This window comes from Nyctibius grandis, chromosome 2, assembly GCF_013368605.1.
Source record: "Nyctibius grandis isolate bNycGra1 chromosome 2, bNycGra1.pri, whole genome shotgun sequence".
Classification (NCBI taxonomy): domain Eukaryota; kingdom Metazoa; phylum Chordata; class Aves; order Nyctibiiformes; family Nyctibiidae; genus Nyctibius; species Nyctibius grandis.
The window spans coordinates 81,158,668-81,182,112 of NC_090659.1; the positions used below are offsets into that span (position 1 = coordinate 81,158,668).

At 37.3% G+C, this 23,445-nt stretch overlaps 1 protein-coding gene across 3 annotated transcripts in view; it reads left to right on the top strand.

Annotated features, from left to right (window-relative positions):
- DACH1 (dachshund family transcription factor 1) overlaps positions 1-23,445 on the top strand; it is a 382,319-nt gene that overhangs the window by 327,736 nt on the left and 31,138 nt on the right. For 2 of the 3 annotated variants that reach the window (XM_068421222.1, XM_068421205.1), the window contains 4 exons: positions 2,021-2,172; positions 10,752-10,899; positions 15,186-15,329; positions 15,777-15,845. In XM_068421222.1, coding sequence (XP_068277323.1) covers positions 2,021-2,172; positions 10,752-10,899; positions 15,186-15,329; positions 15,777-15,845 — 513 coding nt within the window. Of the gene's footprint in view, positions 1-2,020; positions 2,173-10,751; positions 10,900-15,185; positions 15,330-15,776; positions 15,846-19,619; positions 19,687-23,445 lie in introns of all 3 variants that reach the window. The other variant, XM_068421212.1, reaches the window with a different exon arrangement.

A 23,445-nucleotide genomic window follows, 5' to 3' on the forward strand; every position in this document is an offset into this window, starting at 1 on the left:
GAAGCTTTCCTTGGTCAACATCAATTCCTTTCACAAAACTTACCTTGGTAAGCTTTTGAATGATGACTTTATGAGAAAGCAGTAATTGTGGCACAAATTGTGACAAATAGGGGATGTGAAAGGGGGTCTTACTCCTTGTGTAGGCTACTCTCAGCCTGAGCCACAGTGAAGCAGGAAGAACAGCTTCCATGGTAGGACTGGTCTCATCAAAAGCAGATCTTTCCATTTGAGCTAGTTAGCTTCTCTTACAGTCAACAGACACTTCTAGAGGAATATTTGTCTTCTGCAGTAGACACCTGTGATAGTTCAGATGGATTAATACCTTAAGCTGGTGTCTGCTGCTCTCCACTGGCTATAGAAAGAGCTAAGTGGGACCAGCCCAGAAGCAGATGTCCAAATGCCTGTTTGAGTATTTCTGTGGAGGGACATAGTGGGTAAAGCTTTTACTCGAGCACCGTAAATACTGGCCAGCACGACAGAGCTGGTGAGGCGATGGGGCAAGAAATCTGCACCTGAACATGGCTGATGAAGATTGCTTCCTTCTGAAGTAGCTGTGGATGGAGACTGTTGGAATGAACTGGGACTTTCAGTTATGGTTTTCTGGTCCTGGGGTTGTCAAAGCCTCCACTATAACCCTTCGTTGCTGCACATTTCAATTTTCCTGGTCCTAGACTGTGTCCACTTAAGAAAATACTGCACCCCAGTCAAAGAGAGAACTCTTTTTTAGGCAACTAAGATCAGAACTTTCATATAATGCAATTCCTAATGTACGTGATAGGATAAATAGAGAAATATAACTATTTATCTAAACTATAATTAAATAAAGTGCAGAAAGAAAAAGAAATTAAAATACCCCAAAACATATATATCTTACAATGATCAAAGCCCAAATGGGAAAGAGCAAGTCCAACAAACTCTTCTGTAGTCAAATAGCTGCACAGAAATCTGCATAATACCAAGAGTACATTCCGATGTCCTTGTATTGTATCGAGATGCATCAATATGTGAGTTAATGACTGAGCCCTTCGTAAGAAGAGTATGTATAGATATATGTATCTATCTATATGTATAGACAGTTTTCCTTTTGAAGAATTCAGATTAACATCTGGTGCAAAAAAATTGACCTAAATTTCTGTATCATATCAACAGTAGTCTAAAAATATTTCAAAAAGTAAAAAAAAAAAACCAACCCAGGGTATTGAAGTTTCTGTTAATTGTGGGTTTGGTTTTTTTTTTTTTTTGCAGTTACGTTACCATACACAGATCATCTGTGAAACTTTAATCTTAGAAGTCTTCAAGCTGTGGGAGTTTTTTTCCCATTGTGATGTCAGAACTGATCAGATCTGATTGTTACAAAGATCCCACTAAGGAGTTTAGCACTAATTGTTAGAAGATGTCCGTGCTTAAAAAAATTAGGGCAGTGATTGTAACCATGCTGTTAATTTCATGTATTGTTCAGAGTATGTTTCAATTGTGGGAATCAGGTGTACTTTCTTGATTAAAAATGCATTGAGGATCTGTGTTTTTTCTTGGTGTTGCAGAATGTTCTGAGCTGTAAGCGAAACCATTAAGAGTGGGAAGGGTTAATTGTATGGGAAGCCTCATATTCAAATACTTCTCATATACAAAATATATGTCATGCTAGAAAATATTCTATTGTCAATCCAAATAGAACACAAACTAAAATGAGATAATTGGGAAGGTGCCCATAAAGTCAGCCTGAATATATTATCACAAGTATATGTGAGATAATATTTGTTTTATAAAGATTCTATGGCACTGTAAACTCAGTCTCATTAGAGACTGCATTTAAAAGGCTTATAAAGTTACTCATTAATGTTATCTTGTTGTATCTCCACAGCTTTTTCATTAAAGAAAATTCAGCAGAAAGCATTTTCTCCTGATAGCAGGAACCAATTTGCAATAAATGTTCTGGAAACCACTAGGGAAGCCATTACTGAGGTCTAATAAAAACAGACAAGCGTAACTTGTTCTATATTTTTGTTTCAATCACATACAGATGAGACCCCGCTCTCCACACCAACCGCAAGAGACAGCCTTGACAAACTTTCTCTAACTGGGCATGGGCAACCACTACCTCCGGGTTTTCCGTCTCCTTTTCTGTTCCCTGATGGATTGTCCTCCATAGAGACCCTTCTGACTAACATCCAGGTAGGCCTTTCTGTAGATGAGCTTAAAGAGATGAAGAGGAGCCAGTTGCAGATTTGTCTAAATTAATATAACCATTCTAGCTTAATCAGTTCATAAGATTATTTGGATCAACTGATTTACTGAAACTTTCTAGTAATTTAGATTTTAAAGGAACCACAGCAAACAAATGAATTTAGAAGCTGTCAGATACAGTACATAAAAATACAGATTGTATATTAAACCACAGCAGAGAATTCGATGAAAATTACATTGGTGTGTTTAACAACATTTGTCTTAAATGCTCTTTTTATTACAGGCTAATGAAATGTATTTTACTGTTTAATATTATCTCATTTACTAAGCAGAGAAACATTTCTGTAATAAATAGTTATTTTAAATTGCAGGAGTGCCAAGGTGGAAATGATATTTAAAGCTATTTGAAATGTGTCTCCCATAAAAGCATTCAGAAAAAGCACTTCTTTTATAAATAAGCTCGTTTCACTTAAAGTACTGTCTTCAAAGAATAGACTTCAATGGGTATTACCAAGTTTTCTGCAGATTTCCTATTCAGTAGTCATGTTGCCTATCGTGTGTACAGTACAGCCTGATTCAAATATTATTTAAGGTATACACAAGCATGTAGCTTGAAGCCAAGATGTTACTGTTTCATGTTAGAGTGAAGAATTTTTTTGTCCACAAATTCAGTGATCATGTGTTCCCCAGCTGCAACTTTTCAACAATGTGGTCCTATGTTGCATGCAGAAGCAAAACGATAGTGCAGGAAATAATGCAGCCATATTGTACTCATTCCAGATAAGCCTCGTCTGTGCAGCTACTAACTTCTAATGTATTTGTCACAATATTTGTCCCTGCTCATTCCTGCAAATAGGTAAAATCAGTTGTATTCTACTCAGCAAAGGCTATGACAGAGTAGGGCCAAATCCTGCTCACTTTACTTTCTTAAGCAATCTCATTACATTTTATGGCACTTCAGAGTTGTTTTATGAAAAGTATATGATCCATTCATTGGTGATGTTTTGAGACCTAATAATGAAAAAGTACTGCTGTTTAAGAATGAAGTATTGCTATATCTGCCTGGTCAGAAAGAGCATTTGTGATTGCTTTTTGTGGTTCTGAGACTTAGGATCTTAAATGTTTAAATCATAAACCAAGGTAATTCTACAACAGTTAGCATTCTTCTAACAGATCTGCTGCAATATGTAAAGAATGTATTTTTTTCGAAAGGAAGAAATACAGTTAGCGAAGTATGTAATGTTTTAGCTGTGCATGCATGTATGGGAAAGTTCTTAGTAATTTTTTTGACAAATGTGGGCCCTCGATGTCTCTAGACAGCAACCTAATGAGCAAAGCATTCAGCATCAACAGGTTAGCTAATCTTGTGATTGAATATGAGAGTACTGCGGTACTTCAGGATAGATGACCAGGATTAATTTGCCAAGAATGCATTCAGTTTTGTTTTATAGAAAATGTGAATGTGAAATTCAGTCATTGCCTTTTTTTTTTTAAAAAAAAAACAACAAAACATATCTTATCTGGAGTGAAGAGCTAAAATAAAAGGCAACATCGTAAAGAAACCAGTGACTTCTTTAAGCCTTCTCTCATTATGCTTTTGTACTTACTGCTCCTTACCTTGAGGTTCCACATCACGACAAATCATCTGTCAGGGTAAACAGGTGGGACATAAGTCCTTTTGGATTTTTTCAGCATGTCCCCACATCTCATTACATGGTTTCCACAGATCTCTGGGAATGCTTTCGTATACCATCAAGGCATTTTTCCCTCCCCATAGATTTTATCTCTGTCATGATAACATTAGAAAACCACTTCATTAAAAACAAAGTAAAAAAAATAGCTAGTTTGATTTTCCCACCTGTGGAGATAAAGTTAAGTATTCTCTTTAAAACAGTAAAGTCTGTTACAATAACCTATACACAACAGTGGCAGTTTCTCTAATCAATGCCATTGAAAATTATTTCCATATTTAACAATCATTACAATGAGAGAAGGCTACCCCAGGCCCACAAATGAGTTAGATAGTGTGATACTTACACTTTCAGAACTGAGTTTTAGGTATTTGACTACAAGTTCAAACTCGTTAACGGGATTTGTGGAAAGAGGAAATTCTGTACTATGGTTCCTGCTTGCAATATCATTTGCGACTGTGCGAAGAAATGCATAAGCACTACCTGAAACCCATGATGCGTTTAGTACATGAGTCAGAAAGATGCGTGTCGCTGGGTAAATTCCTCTTTGCTTTCCCTTGGTCCGGATGAATTTTGCATCCTTTTCAGTACAGAGTTGTGAATTAAAAGGGGAGGTGGAGCAGTAAGGTCCCTCACTGTTCTGTTGTTGCAGCTATGCTAGCAATGGAGCAGATCAAACTTTCTAGAAAAGATCGTCCGGCCTACAGTCCATTCCCTGCCTCCAGTACTAATATGCTTTTGAAACAGACAATAGCAGAAGTCTAGCCAAAGGCTAGATGAGTGGTTTTGGTAAACGCTGTTCTTTTTTTCCCCAGGGTCATGCATGCCGAAAATATGGATGTGTACTTTCACAGAAAGGGTATATGCCCACTTGTGAAATGCAGGTGTACATCTTTGTTAGGTCATGGGACTGGTGTGCGTGCACAACCTGCCATAATGTGGTGATGGAGGTTGCCTATATCTTAGGGTTATGATGGTCACATGAATACATAGGCAAGCAGCCTCTGGCTACAGCAACGTATATGAACGTGACGGTAGATATCTGTGCTGTGATCCCCTTGTGTATATTCAATTGTGTGACGTGCAGGATCCAGAGGATCTGCGTAGTATAGACCTTGGGTGCCTCCAGAAGAGTTTGTAAAGGCTGTCCTGGTTTAAAATACAACAGAATTAGAGTACTGTATGGGCGCTAGGAGCTCTAATTTTGACCTTTGTCAGGGTAAGGAGGATCCTAAACCTTACCATGGGGATGTTGCTTTTGGGTGTGTGGGCAAAAATTTTTAAACACTTTCGATATTTGAAAATAAAATGTGCTAAAAGTCTTGAAGGTGCTGAAGAGCTTAGGTGATTAAACTTGGTGCCTAACTCTACTTACTTCCATTTTAGAAGTCTGAGTCATCCTTTAAAACTGGCCACTAAACACAAGTGAGTCTGTGTCTTCCATCCATACTAAAGTTAAATTGATAGCCCCCTATCACTAATTCGTAATTTTACGCAAATGTTAGGCAAGCCTGTTTGCTATCGCTGTCACCATGGGCTGCTAGTTAGGTTTATTTCCTTTTGTATGTCATATATAAGTTTTGCTTACTTCTCCATAAATACTTATTGAAACAAAAATACAATGTTTAATTATTTGTACATTTAAAGAGGAAATAATAAACTGTAACGAAATATAATTAAACAAATACACACATAAAATAAAGAAATGAGATTGGGGACATATTTTCTTATTCAGATGTATATCTGCACATCTAAAAGGAAGAGAAAATAAATTTCCCCAGAGAACTTAAATTAAGTGATATTTCTGTTCCTTCCCAGTGTATATTTGTTGATTTCTTCCAGATTAAATGCTGGAAGTCTATGTGCAGCTGCAGGGAGGATAAAGGGTGATGGAAGGTGGGTCACAGCAAAATGCTGTGTGGGTGCTAATGATGTTTCCATACCCCTCGGATGAGTTCACCTTTTTGAGTCATGGCCTGATTATGCCACAGAATGTTACAGCCACAGCCTTTCATGATACTGCAATATTCTTGGGTAATAGTAATGTTCTTGTAAGCTTTTAGAGTCTGAATCGTTACTGTCCCCGAGCTGAATTTCCATTAATATCTAAGGGGTGAATTAGTTGCACCCTGATAGCTGCATTTTTCTATAAAGACTGTATTGTATTGACACAGTCTTGTTGCTAAGTATTTTTAAAGAGATATGTAAAATAAGTTGCAAGTATTCCATTGATATTAATAAAAGAACTGCGTGATTACAAACTAAATTCCCCTGTGGAAACAAAGCAAGCTACTGGCTTTATTGCTGTGAGTCTCCTGCACTGTTACTGTCTATGACTAAATACACAAGAGAAAAATATTACAAACACTGGATAAAGTAAAAAATCACAGTTTTACTTCATGTTATTTTATTTATCTTCTGCTAAAATTCAAGAGAATGATTTTATTTCTCACAGAAAGCATTAATGAAAAAATGTCATTTATACTTGTGCAATATGCCTTTACCTCTGATGGAGATAATCAATCTAAGATATTACGAAAATGTCTTTCTGGAGTCATCTGTAGAGATAGTCAAGCTGTGTTATCTTACTTTCCTTGTGTTACTAAGTCAGTAGTCAGTTACAAATAGCAGATGTTCAAAAATTAACCTGTGATGTGAACTAAAAATGTACATATTGATTTTTTTTGCAAGCCTTTCACTAGATAGTTTTAATGATGAGAGCATACAAATTACACCTAATTTCCTGACTAAAGGAGAAACAATGTTATTTGAAAGTGTTTTCACCATGAATAGGTGATATTGCAAAAAGAAGTCCCTGAGCTGCAAATCTCTGGAAGCTGGGAGGTTTGACTAGGAAAGCTTCTCTGTGTAAATGCCTTGTTCTGGTTTTCCTTTTTCACTTACTGTGGGCGATTGTTGGAAACAGGATATGATCTTCTAGATAGACCACTGGACTAGCTAGTAAAGCCATTCTGAAGTCACATATAACTGTGTAGCTAACTAAATTATGTTAGGTGGGAACACACTGTAGATGTAGCTAGAAAGAGAAAGAGCTTCTCTATACCTTCCCATCCACCCCTTTCAAGATAGGCAACACATTCTTTGCATTTCTTAAAAATAATGATGGGTAATACCGGCTTTAAGACTGAGTTGAGGTTTGATATGTGTTTAATTCCTATAGGATCAGTAGACTGCCCTAACACGATAGTGTATTTGGATACATCGGAGAATGGGAAGAAACATTAACCATATAACAACTTAACTTTTTATTAGGGGCATTTCTGAAGAATTATCATTGGAAAATATTAAAACAAGTGCATTAAAGTAAACGAACCAAATCAGAATGATCTATAAATATCCAGAGGAAAAAAAGTTCATTTTTGACATTACATTGAAACAACAAAAAAATTATGAACAGTGACAGAGAGGGGAAGAATGGCATGCAGTGTTTAAAACCTGGCTCCAGATAGAACCATACTGTATTAAAAACAAATCTGGAACCTGAGCATGTTCACTACATTTATCATTATCCAGCCTCCATAACATCTGACCTTCCCTAAAGGGAAATATTTTCTTTTTGTTAATGTCCTGTGTTGCACTGCATTTCCCATTGTCATTGGCAGCATATTGATTTAATATCAGGTTAGAGGATTAGCTATAGCAAATACAAGTTGGACATACTGTATTTTGTATAATCTTTTACAGCTGATCCACTGGGAGAATTAATAGAATTTCATGCAACTCTGAAATTGCTATTCCTGTTCCAAGGGGCACTGATGATTTTTAGATGCTGTACTTTTTAGTTGTTTTTCTCACCCCCTTCTGCACTGAATACAGGGAGATACTGAATGTTTCCAGTATTTTTGCATTAGAGCTGTCATTGGCAGCAACAGCACTTCTGCATATGCATCAGTTTGGCTCTAGCGCAGATATTTTTTTTCACATTGGACGCCTACTGATGTGCACTGATTTAACTTCTAAAAATGAAACTTAATTTTGTGTAGCTTATAAGTAGTCCCTAGTGGGTCTTGTCTCCAAAAAGCTAATATTTTTCAGACATAATCAGCAGCAATAGGTAATGTATTACCATTAGCCACGTTAGCAGCAAGTATAAAAAAAGGAGAGGTTGAGGGAGGAAGTGTGCTGTAGAAGTTCAACAGAAAATGTAATGTGCTTTTAACAGCTTCATACTTTGCAGCAATTCTTAATATAAAATTATACACATCAGTGTTACACTCTAGCATTATTCTCCATGTTTATTCATAATGATTGTTTCATGTATAAAGAACACCAAAATATTGTGTTTTGTCAGCCAAGGACAATAATAGTTTAATAGTAATTTATTTTAAACTGCTACTGATAATACAACCAATCAACACATTAAGTGGTGCCAACATTGGCATCTTGCTAAATAATCTCTAGGCTTTGCACTGAGAGTACATCTTTCAAAGATAAGTCAACAAGAGCAATCAGAGCAGAAAATTAGAATTTGGTATCTTAGAATTAAAGTACAGCTAAACTAAAGTTTTAATTGGGGTGATCTAAAAGGGCACTTGATGTAATGATCTCTTTCATTTGTTACTAATTGTTTGTTCCTGATGAAGAAGAAACATGTACATGAGTAGTTGAATTGAGTAAAGATGACAGTTGCTTCAGCAGCTCGATTTTATGGTTAAACAGGATGGATTGTAAGAATTTGGGAGGAGGGTGTTTGCAGCTGTAAACTTACTTGACAATACACTTTTCATCAACAAATACTTGATAAACAACTCCTACTTCAATTTCTTACTATTTCAAATTAATCCTGTATAGAAAACAGAGTTTATGGTGGTTGTAAATGTAAGAGAATATGGCAGGGGAAGGGAACAAAATTCATGTGGATATTAACTTTTTAAAAAATAGGTTGGAAAGGCTTTACAAATATTTCAAATTGTATTTTACTTTGCATATGTCTGTAGAGCTTTATATTTAGCTTTATGTGGTTTTCTTTAGTAGTCATCCAGGTTTAACATTGAACACAAAATACCTTTGTGTTTTAGCTATTTTAGAATAGCATTTGGTTCTTTCAAAGAAAACTGCTAAAACTTTAAACAAATTTGTAAGCACATTTGTTGTGTTACCATTATTAGATATTTCCAAATGTAGTTCTATACTTACGTAGGGTATATAATTTTGGTGACCATATGGGCCTTGCGGCCAGAAGGTGTTGAGTTCTTTCAGCTCCTGTGGACTTTAATAGATTGAAGTGTAATAAAGCTGCAAAGCATTAAGCTCTGAATGAGACAACACTTGAGGCAACAATTTTGTTAAGAATGAGGATGAGGAGTACTGAAAATTGCAGGCTCTGAAAATAGACTCACAAGAGGAGTCTGAAGGACACATATTTCAAAGCAGGCATTGACATCGGGAAGACTAGTGGGATAAGTGTGCAGACTAACAGTCATGAAAAATACTTTTTCCATTTCTTAAGTATCATCATGCTAGCTTCTTTTTCCATTCCTTTTTGGAGATATTTCAAACAATTTTAGTGGAAAAACATGCAACCCAGATTGCAACTTAGGAAGTGTTCCTGAGGGGTGAGGAACCTTACTTGGGAGTTGGGGGACATGAGTTCATGTCTCTAGTGTGGTTTTTCTGAAACTGGGTCTTGAGTGTGGACCTTTTATCTGTTAACTGAAGGTTCCTTAGTAGAGCTATTGGGGAGTACTCTTCAGTCTCTTGTTGGCATTGTTTTGCTTTATATCAGTAATTAAATCTCTGTTGGGTCAAATTATCTCTACAGTTAAGTTGTCAGGAGACTTGCCTAGGATACAGGAGAGTTAGATTTGTATCCATGGAGGTTCATATATGCATATCCATACTTAATTATCTACTCTATTATGATACCTTCAAGAGGAGAGATTGAGGTGTAGACCTAAGAACCTGATGGCCAGTCTTCTGGAAAATGGAAAAGTTCCTCTTTTCATGTTCGTTTATTTCAATTCTGTCTCTCCTCTTTTTCATACCCTGTCTCAGTGTCCTAACTATCTTATTAGTTGTGCCAGGATCTTCCTGTTTCCTTGCATAAAAAGGAGGAATTGTGAAGTTGAAACTCTCAGAAGTTTAGAATAGGCTGAATCATTATTTCCTGATACAAAAACAACAAAAAAAAAAGGTAGAGTTTATTTCAACCATCCTGGGTCAAGAAATTGAGAAATGATTGCGTTTTGTTCTCTACTGTGAGATAACAATTGTACAAGGTCAGGGAACGGACTTTTTAAAACATATATATCTTCATGCTTTGTGACTGCCCTCTGCTTAGCATCCCAGTAACCCTGTCTTCCTTGGAAACTCTATGAAATATGAAAATATTTGAAAATAATAATAATTAACAACAATAAGGAGCAAAATGGCAAGCCTTTAGAAGAGTCTTTCTCCCTTTGGTAATTTCCATTGGCTTGAGTTGTGCTAGAGATTGAATTTGGCATTCTGTGGATGATGTGAAGGTGAGGCTGCCAACTCTTTTTCAAGAGCTGTCATGGGACAGCTTTTTGTTTTGGTCACAGGCAAGTACCTGATGTAGGCTTGTCTCTTTTATTTCTTGCAAAGAATAAACCTATCCCAATAACTTTTTCACATTAGTTATATGCACAGTCAAAGGTGAGTTTGTGTTTTCTGTGAAAACTTGACTCCCAGCTTTTTACAGATTTTTGCCTACCTGCTAAAATCAATTCCAGTAAAAATTTGCTGTTGATACTTGGGAGGCTTTGACCCAGTAACAAGATTATTTAATTTGGAAAATCTCATGTGACTAATCAAGGAAAAATATCAGAAGTTATTTGTTATATCAGCTGTTCTAACATTCTTAAAACATTATCCAACTTTATCTTTGAACAGGGTCTACTAAAGGTTGCTATAGACAATGCCAGAGCTCAAGAGAAACAGGTCCAACTGGAAAAGACAGAGCTGAAGATGGAGCTCTTCAGGGAACGAGAACTGAGGGAAACACTTGAAAAACAGTTGGCTGTGGAGCAGAAGAACAGAGGTATCTTAATTAAGCAGACATAAACACCTTGTAATTTATTTCCTTAGGAAACAATTTTTTATCAAAACACCTGTGTTTGATCAACACTTTCCCTCTTACATCATGTTATGTCCAGACTGACTGCAATGCAGGAAGTTTTACAACCTGCCTGATTCTGCATAGGATCTTCATGAGATTTAGAACAAGGACGTTCCTTTTTCTTAATATTTTCCTTGAATATTACTTATTACCAGAAATACACAACACAGTTGTAAATACCATTGGTGCTGTTATAGACTTTGGCAGGTTGTGATCGTTATGAAAAAGGATAGCTACTTAATACAAAGACAATTTGTATCAAATTTAAGAATCTGCAAGATTTTAGGAACTCTTATCTCTGTTCTTATGTGCTAGGGTCATATATTGCATATTTAGGAAACCATATGTGATAAATATCAAGGTAATAGTAATATATAAGCCCTTTATAATGCGTAGTAGATTAAACACATGTTTATAGACGGAACATTTAAGGTTCTTCTTGATAAGGCAGTAGCATTAGTAACATTTCAAACATTAATATCAGCCCGCTGTAAAGCATATACATGTTAAGGATTTTTAAATAATTTAATTGATAGTAAAGGTAAGGCAGTTTACAGTGATTTGCATTAACTATTTGCATTACGAGCATGTTTCCATCTTTATGCGTTCATTTTTCTACATATGTATGTCTTGCCCTTTAATAGTGTCTACTTACTTTGCAAGGGACAGTTATCCTCTGGGGCTAACTTGCTATTGAACACAGGCCATGACAAGTCAGATACGTATTTTTGCAGGGCTAGAGTTATAACTCTTTTGTCCAGTTTAATTTTCTGGGAACCAGCTAAATAGGGAATCCTGAGAAAACTTGGATTCACAACCAGTATCATTATACCTTCAACTAACATACTAGCAGTAAGTACACAATGTAATCCTTTTTCATGCCTTGACCCATTAAAGGGTAGGACTGTCACATCATTAATTTCCTTTTTTTAACTTTTGAGAATACATTTTTAAAGACAATTACTATTAACAATTATCACAGCTGTGCGATGAATCATCCCTTTGTCCACAACTGGCCTATTTTTCTACAATTGCACTACTTACTCTTTTAAAGTAATTTTGTAAAAGAGCTCAGTTATTCTTCATATCCTTCTACCTCTGTGTCTCACAACTGCTCAAATGTGTATTCATTTTTAGAGTTAGGCAATCACTTGAGCAATAGAAAAGGTTGGGGTGGACCCATCTGACCTTACTTGAGTTTTGCCACTGAAAGTTAAGCGCCTCATTTAAGTTAATTTAAGTTCCCTTTCTGGTCAATAAAGAAAGAAATTTGTATATCCTGTTCTCAGACAGGTAAGTGGGGTCAATTACACTGTGAAGACTTCTTTCTCTTCCCTTTAACTGCAGAGAGAATATGATTGACTAGGCTGGACTAGACATATGGTTTTAGCAGTTAAAATTAAGCAAAACGAATTTCACTCAAAGTTGTATGTCAGGAAAGAGCATGAGATAGTCCCTTATTTTGTTGAGGGTACTGAAATAATTGGCAACGTTATTTGCAGCATGTTGCATTACCTGCTTTTTTTTATATGTATCCCTGTAATAATGATATTGCACCAGTAAAAGAGTCAGACCAAAGAGGAACGAATTTGAACACTTGATGTTGGTATGCAGCAAAGCAAGTATAATGAGGATGACAGTGTCTGCTGGTGGATACTTCTGTGCAGAAAAAAGAAAAGTAATGGATTATTGTTTAAAATGAACAGATCCAAGTAGGAAAGAAAAATTAAGGCCAGATTGTAATTATTGTGAGAATTTATTCTTCAATTCAAGGTAGAAAAATACATAGGAGGCTTTACGTACTATTAGTTTTCCAGATAGCAAGTGTCATGTCTTAAGGAAAATTTCACGTCTTAATGGAAGCATAAGCAAGATGGGAGAAGTGTACCATATCCCTGTTAAGAGATACCATATGAAAAAACTGAAATACACTTAAAAGCTACAGCATAGAAACGAGAGTCACTGTGTCACATACAGGTCAAAACCCATTAGGTGAATGGGATCTTCAGCATTAGGCGAAATCTATCTTTTGCTCGTCGTGTTAACATAAGCCAAATATCTTTTTCTTTAGTGGCTGCATCTGAATATTTTTGCCATTTTTTTTGAACATTGAATTCACTGTTGCTGCTGTATGTTCTACAGAGCTGCTTATTTGCTCTACTGTTTCCTTCCTTCTTTGTAAATATTCCAATTAGTGATTCCTAAGGCTGTAGGATGTGTCTCATCAACTGGTGAAAGTAGGATAATATCTCTTCTGTGAGCAGCTACACAGTAAGGGCTTGCTAATTCTGGCTCTGACTGCTGTAGTCACATCTACAATGTGTCAGCCATGATGACATTTTAATTCAGAAAGCAACATAAGTTTCCTTCTCATTTATTGCAATCACGTTCGAAGTACTTATAATGAAAACATTAAAACTGTGCAATGATTCAAAATGTATTTAGTTTATCTTTGTATAGATACTAGATGTTCTTTGATAGTATAAGCTAATTAGCCTGTAAAGTAGTTGGTACTATACAAAATCAGAAAGAACCAAAATTCCAAAGTCTTGGATGTAAATTATGTAGCTATTTTGACTGCAGGGAGTGTGCTTATATTCATTTTGTGTCTGAACAGTTCTGTATAGCAACACAAAATATCCAAGAGCACCCAAAAAGTGGTTATTCTTAGCGTATAAATTAAATAGTAATAACAATCACAGTTCATTTTAAAAGTTTCATTATTTGCCTGTTATGAAAGATAACACCATCACAGGGTACTGGAAATGAGGAGTATGAACTGGTCGAAGTATGTTTTTACCTTTTCCAGCATTCATCCCAAGGCATGTACCAGAGGTTGCTTTGGGGTCAGATATAGGGCTAGATAGATCTTGGCAGTCAAACCTAGTATCACCTAGTATCTGGTTTTGGTAAGGATAATTCGTTTAGTGTGTATAAAGAATTCTTTAGTGAGCAGTTTAGTAGCTAATTTTTTAGTTAGTGTCAAAATAACAGACTTTTCAGGAAAGGGTTATCCAAGAAGTTCTTATGAGAAATAAGCTGCTTACATGCACATCCTTGAAAACCCTAAATGTGCTATGTAAGAAGGGGTGGGGTGTGTTGGGGGAGAGAGAGATGCTCTAAGACTTTACATGATATCTTTAGAGGCTCACTTTGGCTTTTATCGAGTAGAAAAATCAGTTTACATTATCCTTTTCCATCAGGAACGTAACCTGTGATAAGTTCCTTCAGTTAGGGACCATGCAAGTCTTACTTTTGTGGTTATAAGCCACTGGTAACATAGGAAAGAAAATTGTGATTAAGTTTCATCCTGATCTTGCAATCCTTTTCCTTGTAAAATTTGAACTGAAGAGATACAAGCAAAACATTTTTCTATATTAGAGCCTTCTAACGCTTAATTTTTAAAATACTCCTTCCTTTCCTAACGTTTTCCCTCACATTTGACAAAGCAAAGTAATATTGACTTGGCTGGGGGATCGAGCACCGTAAAGGATTTGCTATGAGTTCTTCAAGATTAGTTGGCTGATGGGACAGGAGCTGGCAGAGAGCAAGAAAGAGAAAAGGGAAAGACAAAAGGAAATGTGGATGAGAAATAAATATGGGGAAGGGACCAGGCACCAAGAGGTCGGATGGCTAGCAGCAAGCAGCAGCTTGGAGGGGAGTTAGAAAGCTCAGGACCTTTCCCTAAGCAGTGAGGACCACAGCAGGGTGGGGGCTGAGCTCCTCCTGCAGCCCCGGCACCCAGGCAGCTGGATCTGCATCTTGTGGGAGAGAAGTTGCAGGCAGGTGAGAACTTCATCACTGTGTGTATACTAACTGTGTGCTACAGGCAATAACAAAATGGTGGACTTAATACTGAAAAAACACCTCACCTCCAGACACAGGCATATCTATGTCAGGTAATGCAAAAAGTACATTTAATTACCAGTTTCAAGGTTTTCTGATTTGGACATTCACAGATTCTCATCTGTTTATTAAAAAAAATATGCTATAGCTGAATATCACCTACAGTTTTCAATCCCATGGTATAGAACAGTAGCTCTTAGAATAACCCAGTGTGATTCCAGCAAATTTCAAGTAATTTAAATTGTTATTGTGTAATTAATCCATTTATATGAACTGCTGCCAGTGTAGCATTTCTCGGGACTCTTAATAGGTAGCCAAGTTTCAGATCTGAATTTGAGTACACTGATTTTCTTTTTTCCTAGCAATAATTCAGAAAAGGCTAAAGAAGGAAAAGAAGGCAAAGAGGAAATTGCAGGAAGCACTTGAATTTGAGACTAAACGACGGGAGCAAGCAGAACAGACACTGAAACAGGCAGCTTCAACAGATAGTCTCAGGGTCCTAAATGGTAAGAAACCAATTTTTGCCTCTGTGTCATTAAATGCCAGAAGCAGGTTGTTATATTGAAAATTTATAACATGATGGGGGGAAAAAAAAAGAAAATATCTTTCCTTTCCTTCATTCAAGTGCTGCCTCTCTCTTTATTGTTTTGTTACTTTAGTATGTGCAAATAAACTCACTGGAGAGAATGTCCAAACTAGGACAATTTTATGTTATTAGCTTGAGAAGTCAATTTTTTTTCTTCTTTTCCCCCTGCCTTTATGCTTCGAAAATCTATTGCTCATTAATCTTTCTAGTCTAACAAAAAATTGTCCTGGCCTCCAGTCATTGTTCAACATTAAAAAAACTGACAAAGGTTGATTGTATTGTAATTCAGCATTGGAGTAACAAGTTGTAAAAAGGGCTATAAGAATCAAATGAAATATGTGTCAGTCTTACGTTTCTGTGTTTCTAGACTCTCTGACCCCAGAGATAGAAGCTGACCGCAGCGGGGGCAGAACAGATGCTGAAAGGACAATACAAGGTAGGAATTTGCAGAAGGCTATAAATCTAGATCTTGCTATATGAGTTTTTCCTAAGCTTTAGACTGCTATTCAAGCATGTAGCCTACCATCTGGGCCACATCAAAACAAGTTCAAACAAGGTCAAGTTCATCTTGCTTGTTTATAAGAGAGAATATATTCTGTGCTCATAGATTTTCTTTAAATTAATAGGTCATTTCTGTTTATACAGAGCAATTAAAGAAGAATAATTAATTTGAAGCAATATTGGGTTGAATCTCAGACATGCTGAATGCAGTTGTTGTGAATACATATACTTAGATTTGAGATAACAATGTTTTTAAAGGTATATTTGAAACATTTTGAGCCTTTTAACTATACAAATGACTAAACCTAATGGGTAACAGTCAAGGCATGAGAATTTCAGAGCTAATATACAGTGGCAGTTACTGAAAGGTATGTTTCAATAAGCTACTCTATTAACGATAAATAGTCTGTTTATTCCCTTCTTGGATTTTTCATTTACCTTATTCCATTATTTACATTTTAATAAAACAAATCTGCTGAGTAAATTTATACATGAAATACTAAAGAGAGCCATATTACTCCCCCTGTGAATCTAAATGTATATATTTATATTGCAAACACCAGGATATTAGTAAAGAGCAAATTTTTAAGATTGTATTGATGTTATAGTGTCTTCTTTAGGCTAAATCTACCTACACAAATACTAAACAGTAAAAATAGCATTCGTTGTCAATTGTAAATGAAGGTGCATTTTTCAGAGGCAAGCCTAAAATGATAAGCTCCAGTAATCACTCTCAATTGCCTTTATTTTGCGTTTTGAAGTCAATCATCCTAACAGTATCATTTGACATCTTCTGTGTGTTATTTAATCACTTTTTCTAACTCCTGAAGAGTTGTTACTGGTGTGCCACAAGGAGGCTGTAACAACAGAATAAAAAGTCAACAAGCTTTTAATGTACTGAGCATATAAACAAATACAAAAGATGCAATCAGTGCTTACAGGACACATATATATAAACAAAAACATTTTGATTTAAAGCAAGTTATATCTGCAAAGTCAATAACTCAGAAGTTGGAGTATGCCAGATTAAATGTTGCCTGGGAAGTGGGTACATGTTATGAGGTTTGTTATTCCTACTTTCCTTCCCATAAAACGTCTGCCTTATTCAAAACACCATTTGACATAGCTTGTTTAGTAAGAATCCAGTCATTATTTTGTTATAATCCAGTCATTTTGTTATTTTGTTTGGTGCAAAGACAGACTTCTAATTTCTTGGGAGGCCATTCTATTACACTAGTCACTGCAGCATCTGAGCTCTTTGCAAACATTAATTACTTTATTTTGAGAGCATTCCCACAAGGAAGTGAAGTTTGGAGTATTCCCATTTGAAGGCTGGGAAATAGAGTCACAGAAAGGTTAAGGTGACAAATTGCTTAACTTTCGAGTAACTAGGATCTATTTTTTCAGGATGCTTTGCATTTTTGGCAAGTGTATTCAGTGTATTTAAAATCACTGTTCCTGCTGAATTCAGTTTCATTTATGGACTGAGATACCAAGCTGGATATTTGTAAAATGAACAGCACATAATTACTGAGTATTTTGGAAGTATGTATTCTAAAGGACTTATCGCAAACTACATAGGAACAGCACTTCAACTTTTTAACCATGATTATCCATTCTTCTCCAGCTATCCTCTGCCTATTTATGCTCATTTCATATATTTCCATTTCTGCAACAAACAAAATGAAGGACTTACAAGCAACGTTCTCACTAATGATGACCTTTGCTTGATTCATCTGTCCAAGGTGGTGCAAGGAAAAAAAAAAACACCTACAGATGATTATTTAGTTAAAGACTGGACCATAATATATTCTAATCATGATATTGGATCACATTACAAGGCAACCTTAATTCTGACATTTCCTGTCCCTACTTTGCAGTCTTAACATATAATTAAAATAGGGGTTTTTTAAGGAAAGGAAAAGAGAAGCAAGAAATAGAGTTGCAATTTCTTATCGTTTAATATATTCAGCTTAATTGTCATACAACAGTTCAGAACTTTTAGATCTACCACGATATGTAACTCTACAACACAAATGTAACTGTAGGAACTTATTGTCATTGTGGATCATCTATTATAGGTTGACAGGTTTCAGAAATAGTTCAAGAAATAGTTAATGGCAGATGAGTAATGCTAAGTGTCAGGACTCTGTGTTCACTTCCAATATTGGAAGAAGGATTCCCTTTCACCGTATGTTTCCCTTTCTCTGTGTCCCTCTCAGTAGTATCCCTGTTACTCCTGCATCTCTGTGTCCCAGAGTTTCTTCTGTCTCTCCTAGTTTCTTCTTCCTCACTCCATTTCCAGCTTTTGTCAGTGGCTGATCTCTCTCTTTCCTGGCTCTACATTACATTGTGTTTCTTTTTTCCTAACTTCACATTCTTCCAGCGTTCTTTTCTGAACTCAGTTTCATGCCACCCTGATTATTTCTTTAATTACAAGCTCATTCTCCTCTCAGTGACCCCCAGCCCCCTGTCTCTGTCTGACCCTTCCTGTTGACGCCTCCTCTTGTCCAGATGTTTTGAGAGTCCATTGTGCATTGACATTCCCTGTTACCAGCCTTTCTTGTTTGGTATCACATCTCTCTCTGTGTTCTCTGCTTCCCCTTGCTTCCCCATCAAGCTTACGTTCCCTGCTGCCTTTAGTGCACATTCTGTTTCTTCTTCTGCATCTGTCTGGATACCAGGGAGAGAAGCACCGAGAGAAAAGCAAAGACAATTTCTCTATTCTTATCTCAGTATTTAGCATGACAATTATGTCCTTACATTTTATCTGTAAATGGTGTTTTGTATAATATGCACTGTAGAAGAATTATTATATAGAATATACAATATATTCAGTAATAAAGAATATAATATCATCTCTTTCATGTTTGGGGTTCTGGGCAAAAATACTTACTAGGGAAATACTTATGCCTTTCTTATTTCTCTCAGAAATATATCTGTATCTCAGCATCAACGCATGTCTGGGGTAATAGTCTCTTGATCCATAATCATTAATTTTTTTTCAAAAAATAATTATTTATAATAATTATATATTCTCTATTAAGCGTGCTATGCAGTTCTATAACTAAGCAAACAAAAGAGGAAAGCTGCAGTGTTCTGTGGGGAACTGAAATAATTGAAATACCAAGGGTGATTTCAGCATTTAAGAAAATATTAACGCAAGGAAGTCATAATCAAAAATAAACATTTTATCTACTATTTATTATAAATAAAAGGATACTTGTAAACTTGAAGTTATACTTAATGTTGATATTTTTAGCTATATTTTTTGTGAGTAAGGAATAGAACTAATTTAAGTGTAAAAGATAATTACGTTTGTCAATAAGGGGGATATGTTCTGTTCTATTTTTTATCATGTAGCACTTATTCAGATTCACTTTTATTTGATGTAAAGTCTTTTGTAAAATGGGAGAGATAATAAAAAGAAATTTGAACATAAAACTATAAAGAGAAGCAATATAGGACATTTTAGGGTTGGGTTTGGGTTCTTTTAAATATGGGTAGGTAACAGTTTGCTGGAATATCCATAAAATGCTAACAAATAATCATAATAAATAACCCAATTATGGGTCTCATTTTTTAACAGATATAAACAGATACTAAGTTATTAGGAACTGGTGTAGACACTGGTTTTAAATGTTTTCTTTCTTGCTTCTGTTTAGAATAATAATAAAGCAGATTATCCTCTTCTCCATACGTATTGTAGGTTCACTAGATGCCTATGCCTAGCTCCCAATCCGGTTTCCCAAGACCCCCTCATCCCACACAAAAAGGTACCATACAAACATAATGTTTGACTTTTATATAACTGTTTTGTTACCAGACCTCTTACTAAGCACTAGAGCAATGACATTTACTGCCGCTCCTACTTACTTATTTCCATTGACTTTTTCTTCCCCATCTGGTTCCTTACCATGTATTTGTTTCCCTACATTATTAATTTTTCTTTTCCTCTATAAATCCCACATTCCCAATTTTCTGTCTCCCAGTAGTTTCCTTTCCAAGTGCTGTACATTCATCTTAATGCCATTTAAACACCACTCCCTTTATGCATTATCTAAACTCCTCTAAATATGTTCTGCTTCTGCACTGCCTTCCCCATTGACCATTCTTTTCATATGATGTCGCTGTCATGTCTTCCTTTTCCCAGATCACTCCCAAATTGTTTTGTCCTTTTCTCACAAAGCTATCCTGATAAGAACAGGAAGCTTAACCAAATTTTCTCTCTCAGGCTGCTATTTTGCTTGTCTTCTCCACTTCTTTCCTCTTTTCTAGCAATTGCCTCAGCCTGTACCTTTTCTGCTTTCTTCCAATAAATTTCCAGCTTCTACATGCCATCATTCCAGATGCTTCTGAAACCAGCTCCATCATTTTCTGCCAACAGTCTTCACACCCTGTTCAGTTCCCATGAATTCTCAGGCCTATCTTTTCTTTTTTTTCCCAGATGTCTCTGTTCCAAGAGACCCTTTGCAGTTTGCCTGCTTCAAAGTTTTCCTGTCCTACTCCACTCTTTCAGTCAATTTTTCCTTAACTACACATTTTCCTCTAGCGCAAATTTTGTTCCTTTTGTCTGTCAATCAAAATTTCATACCTCAATTCCTTATTCTGCTGCAAGTATTTTTTTTTCTTTCTAGCACATTATCAGCCTTTCTCCAAATGAGTCTGTAATCTTACTCTCCCTGTCCCTTAGCAAAATGAGCTTATGCTTTCTAAGCCCTTTCCCACTGACTTTTTCTTTTCACCTTTTTCTAGTTCTCCACCTCTTCTGTAGGCTCATATTAACAGCACAGTTAAGTGTAATGCTAAGTGGCTTCAGACTGTGCTTTCCTGATGTAAGAAAAAGAGCCCCTCAGCTATCACACACATAAAAGCTTCCAGGGTCATCTGTCTTTTTCCCTCCCAGAAAGGACAAGGCAGGAAATGGAGATGTTGAGCAGGTCCAGGAATAGAGAAATAAAGCAACTGCAACTCAACACACTGACTGCATAGTCCTGTATGAAGTTACCTGTAAGGCCTTTGAAGGCTACTGAGGAAGAGTGAGAAAGAAATTATGATTTAACTTTGCCCATACCAAGAACCCAGTGTGTGCATTTTGCTCCCTAAGTACTAGGGAAGGCTGCCCTGCAGCTGCCCTCCACGTTAATAAAAATTGCTTAGATACATCTTCAATTGTTTTCCTGAAAACCTAAACTAACTTCTTTTCTGTGTTGGTTTGAAACTTGTTTAATCTGTTTTTCAACAAGCAAAATCAGTGTACTAATCTCAGCAAATGATAGTCCTTGATTGTTACTTGCTATAGTTGTGTTTTAAAGATACCCATCTGAAGGACTTCCACATTGAAAAGGAACTTTTGGTGGTTCTGTGAAGCTTGTGCGCACGGTTCAATTTCTCACGTATAAATCTTGGACAAAAAGCATGTGGAAATGTGTGGTGATATTTCTTATGAGATCAAAGACTTTATTGGAAAGGCCATTATCAAGGCTGTAAAGTCAAGCATTCCAAGTTAGGAAATGGTAGAATTAAGGTTGTCTTCCACACCTTTGTTCAACCTTCTTTGTGTATGCATCATGATATAATCTTTAATTATATGATTAGATACTGTATTTTTCACAGTACACTGTCTCATTCAGTGCAAGGGACAAGGATGTAGTTGAATAAATGGATATCTATCCAATATTTTCTTTATCTTCAGTGCTCAATGTGCGTTCTCATGCTTTACGTAATACCTGGTTTATAAATCACAGAATCACAGAATCACAGAATCAGAGAATGTTAGGGATTGGAAGGGACCTCGAAAGATCATCTAGTCCAATCCCCCTGCCGGAGCAGGATTGCCTAGACCATATCACACAGGAACGCATCCAGGCGGGTTTTGAATGTCTCCAGAGAAGGAGACTCCACCACCTCTCTGGGCAGCCTGTTCCAGTGTTCGGTCACCCTCACCGTAAAGAAGTTTTTCCTCATATTTATGTGGAACCTCCTGTGCTCCAGCTTGCACCCATTGCCCCTTGTCCTGTCAAGGGATGTCACTGAGAAGAGCCTGGCTCCATCCTCTTGACACTTGCCCTTTACATATTTATAAACATTAATGAGGTCACCCCTCAGTCTCCTCTTCTCCAAGCTAAAGAGACCCAGCTCCCTCAGCCTCTCCTCATAAGGGAGATGTTCCACTCCCTTAATCATCTTCGTGGCTCTGCGCTGGACTCTCTCTAGCAGTTCCCTGTCCTTCTTGAACTGAGGGGCCCAGAACTGGACACAATACTCCAGATGCGGCCTCACCAGGGCAGAGTAGAGGGGGAGGAGAACCTCTCTCGACCTGCTGACCACACCCCTTCTAATACACCCCAGGATGCCATTGGCCTTCTTGGCCACAAGGGCACACTGCTGGCTCATGGTCATCCTGTTGTCCACTAGGACCCCCAGGTCCCTTTCCCCTACACTGCTCTCCAACAGCTCTGCCCCCAACTTGTACTGGTACATGGGGTTGTTCTTGCCCAGATGCAGGACTCTACACTTGCCCTTATTATATTTCATTAAATTTCTCCCCGCCCAACTCTCCAGCCTGTCCAGGTCTCTCTGAATGGCTGCGCAGCCTTCCAGTGTGTCAGCCACTCCTCCCAGTTTTGTGTCATCAGCGAACTTGCTGACAGTGCACTCTATTCCCTCATCCAAGTCATTAATGAATATATTGAATAGTACTGGTCCCAGTACCGACCCTTGAGGGACTCCGCTAGACACAGGCCTCCAACTGGACTCAGTCCCATTGACCACCACTCTCTGGCTTCTTTCCTTCAGCCAGTTCACAATCCACCTCACTACCCGATCATCCAGACCACACTTCCCCAGTTTAGCTGCGAGGATGCTGTGGGAGACCGTGTCAAACGCTTTACTGAAATCGAGATAGACCACATCCACAGCTTTACCATCATCTATCCACCGGGTAACATCCTCATAAAAGGCTATCAAGTTGGTTGAGCAAGACTTCCCGTTGGTGAAGCCATGCTGAGTGCCCCTAATGATCCCCCTATCCTTGATGTGCCTAGAGACAGCACCAAGAACAAGTTGCTCCATCACCTTTCCGGGAATGGAGGTGAGGCTGACCGGTCTATAGTTCCCCGGGTCCTCCTTCTTGCCCTTTTTGAAGACTGGAGTGACATTCGCTTTCCTCCAGTCCTCAGGCACCTCTCTCGTTGCCCACGACTTAGCAAAGATGATGGAGAGTGGCCTAGCGATGACTTCCGCCAGCTCCCTCAGCACCTGCGGGTGCATCCCATCAGGGCCCATGGATTTATGGACGTCCAGGTTGCTTAATTGGTCCCTGACCCAGCCCTCATCAACCAAGACAGATTCCTCCTCTATCCTGACTTCTTCTGAGGCCTCAGGGGTCCGGGGCTCCTCAGGACAGCCTCCAACAGTATAGACAGAGGCAAAGAAGGCATTCAGTAACTCCGCCTTCTTTTTATGCTCTGTCTCCAGGACCCCCACCTCATTCATCAGTGGGCCTACATTGCCTCTAGTGTTGGCTTTACCTG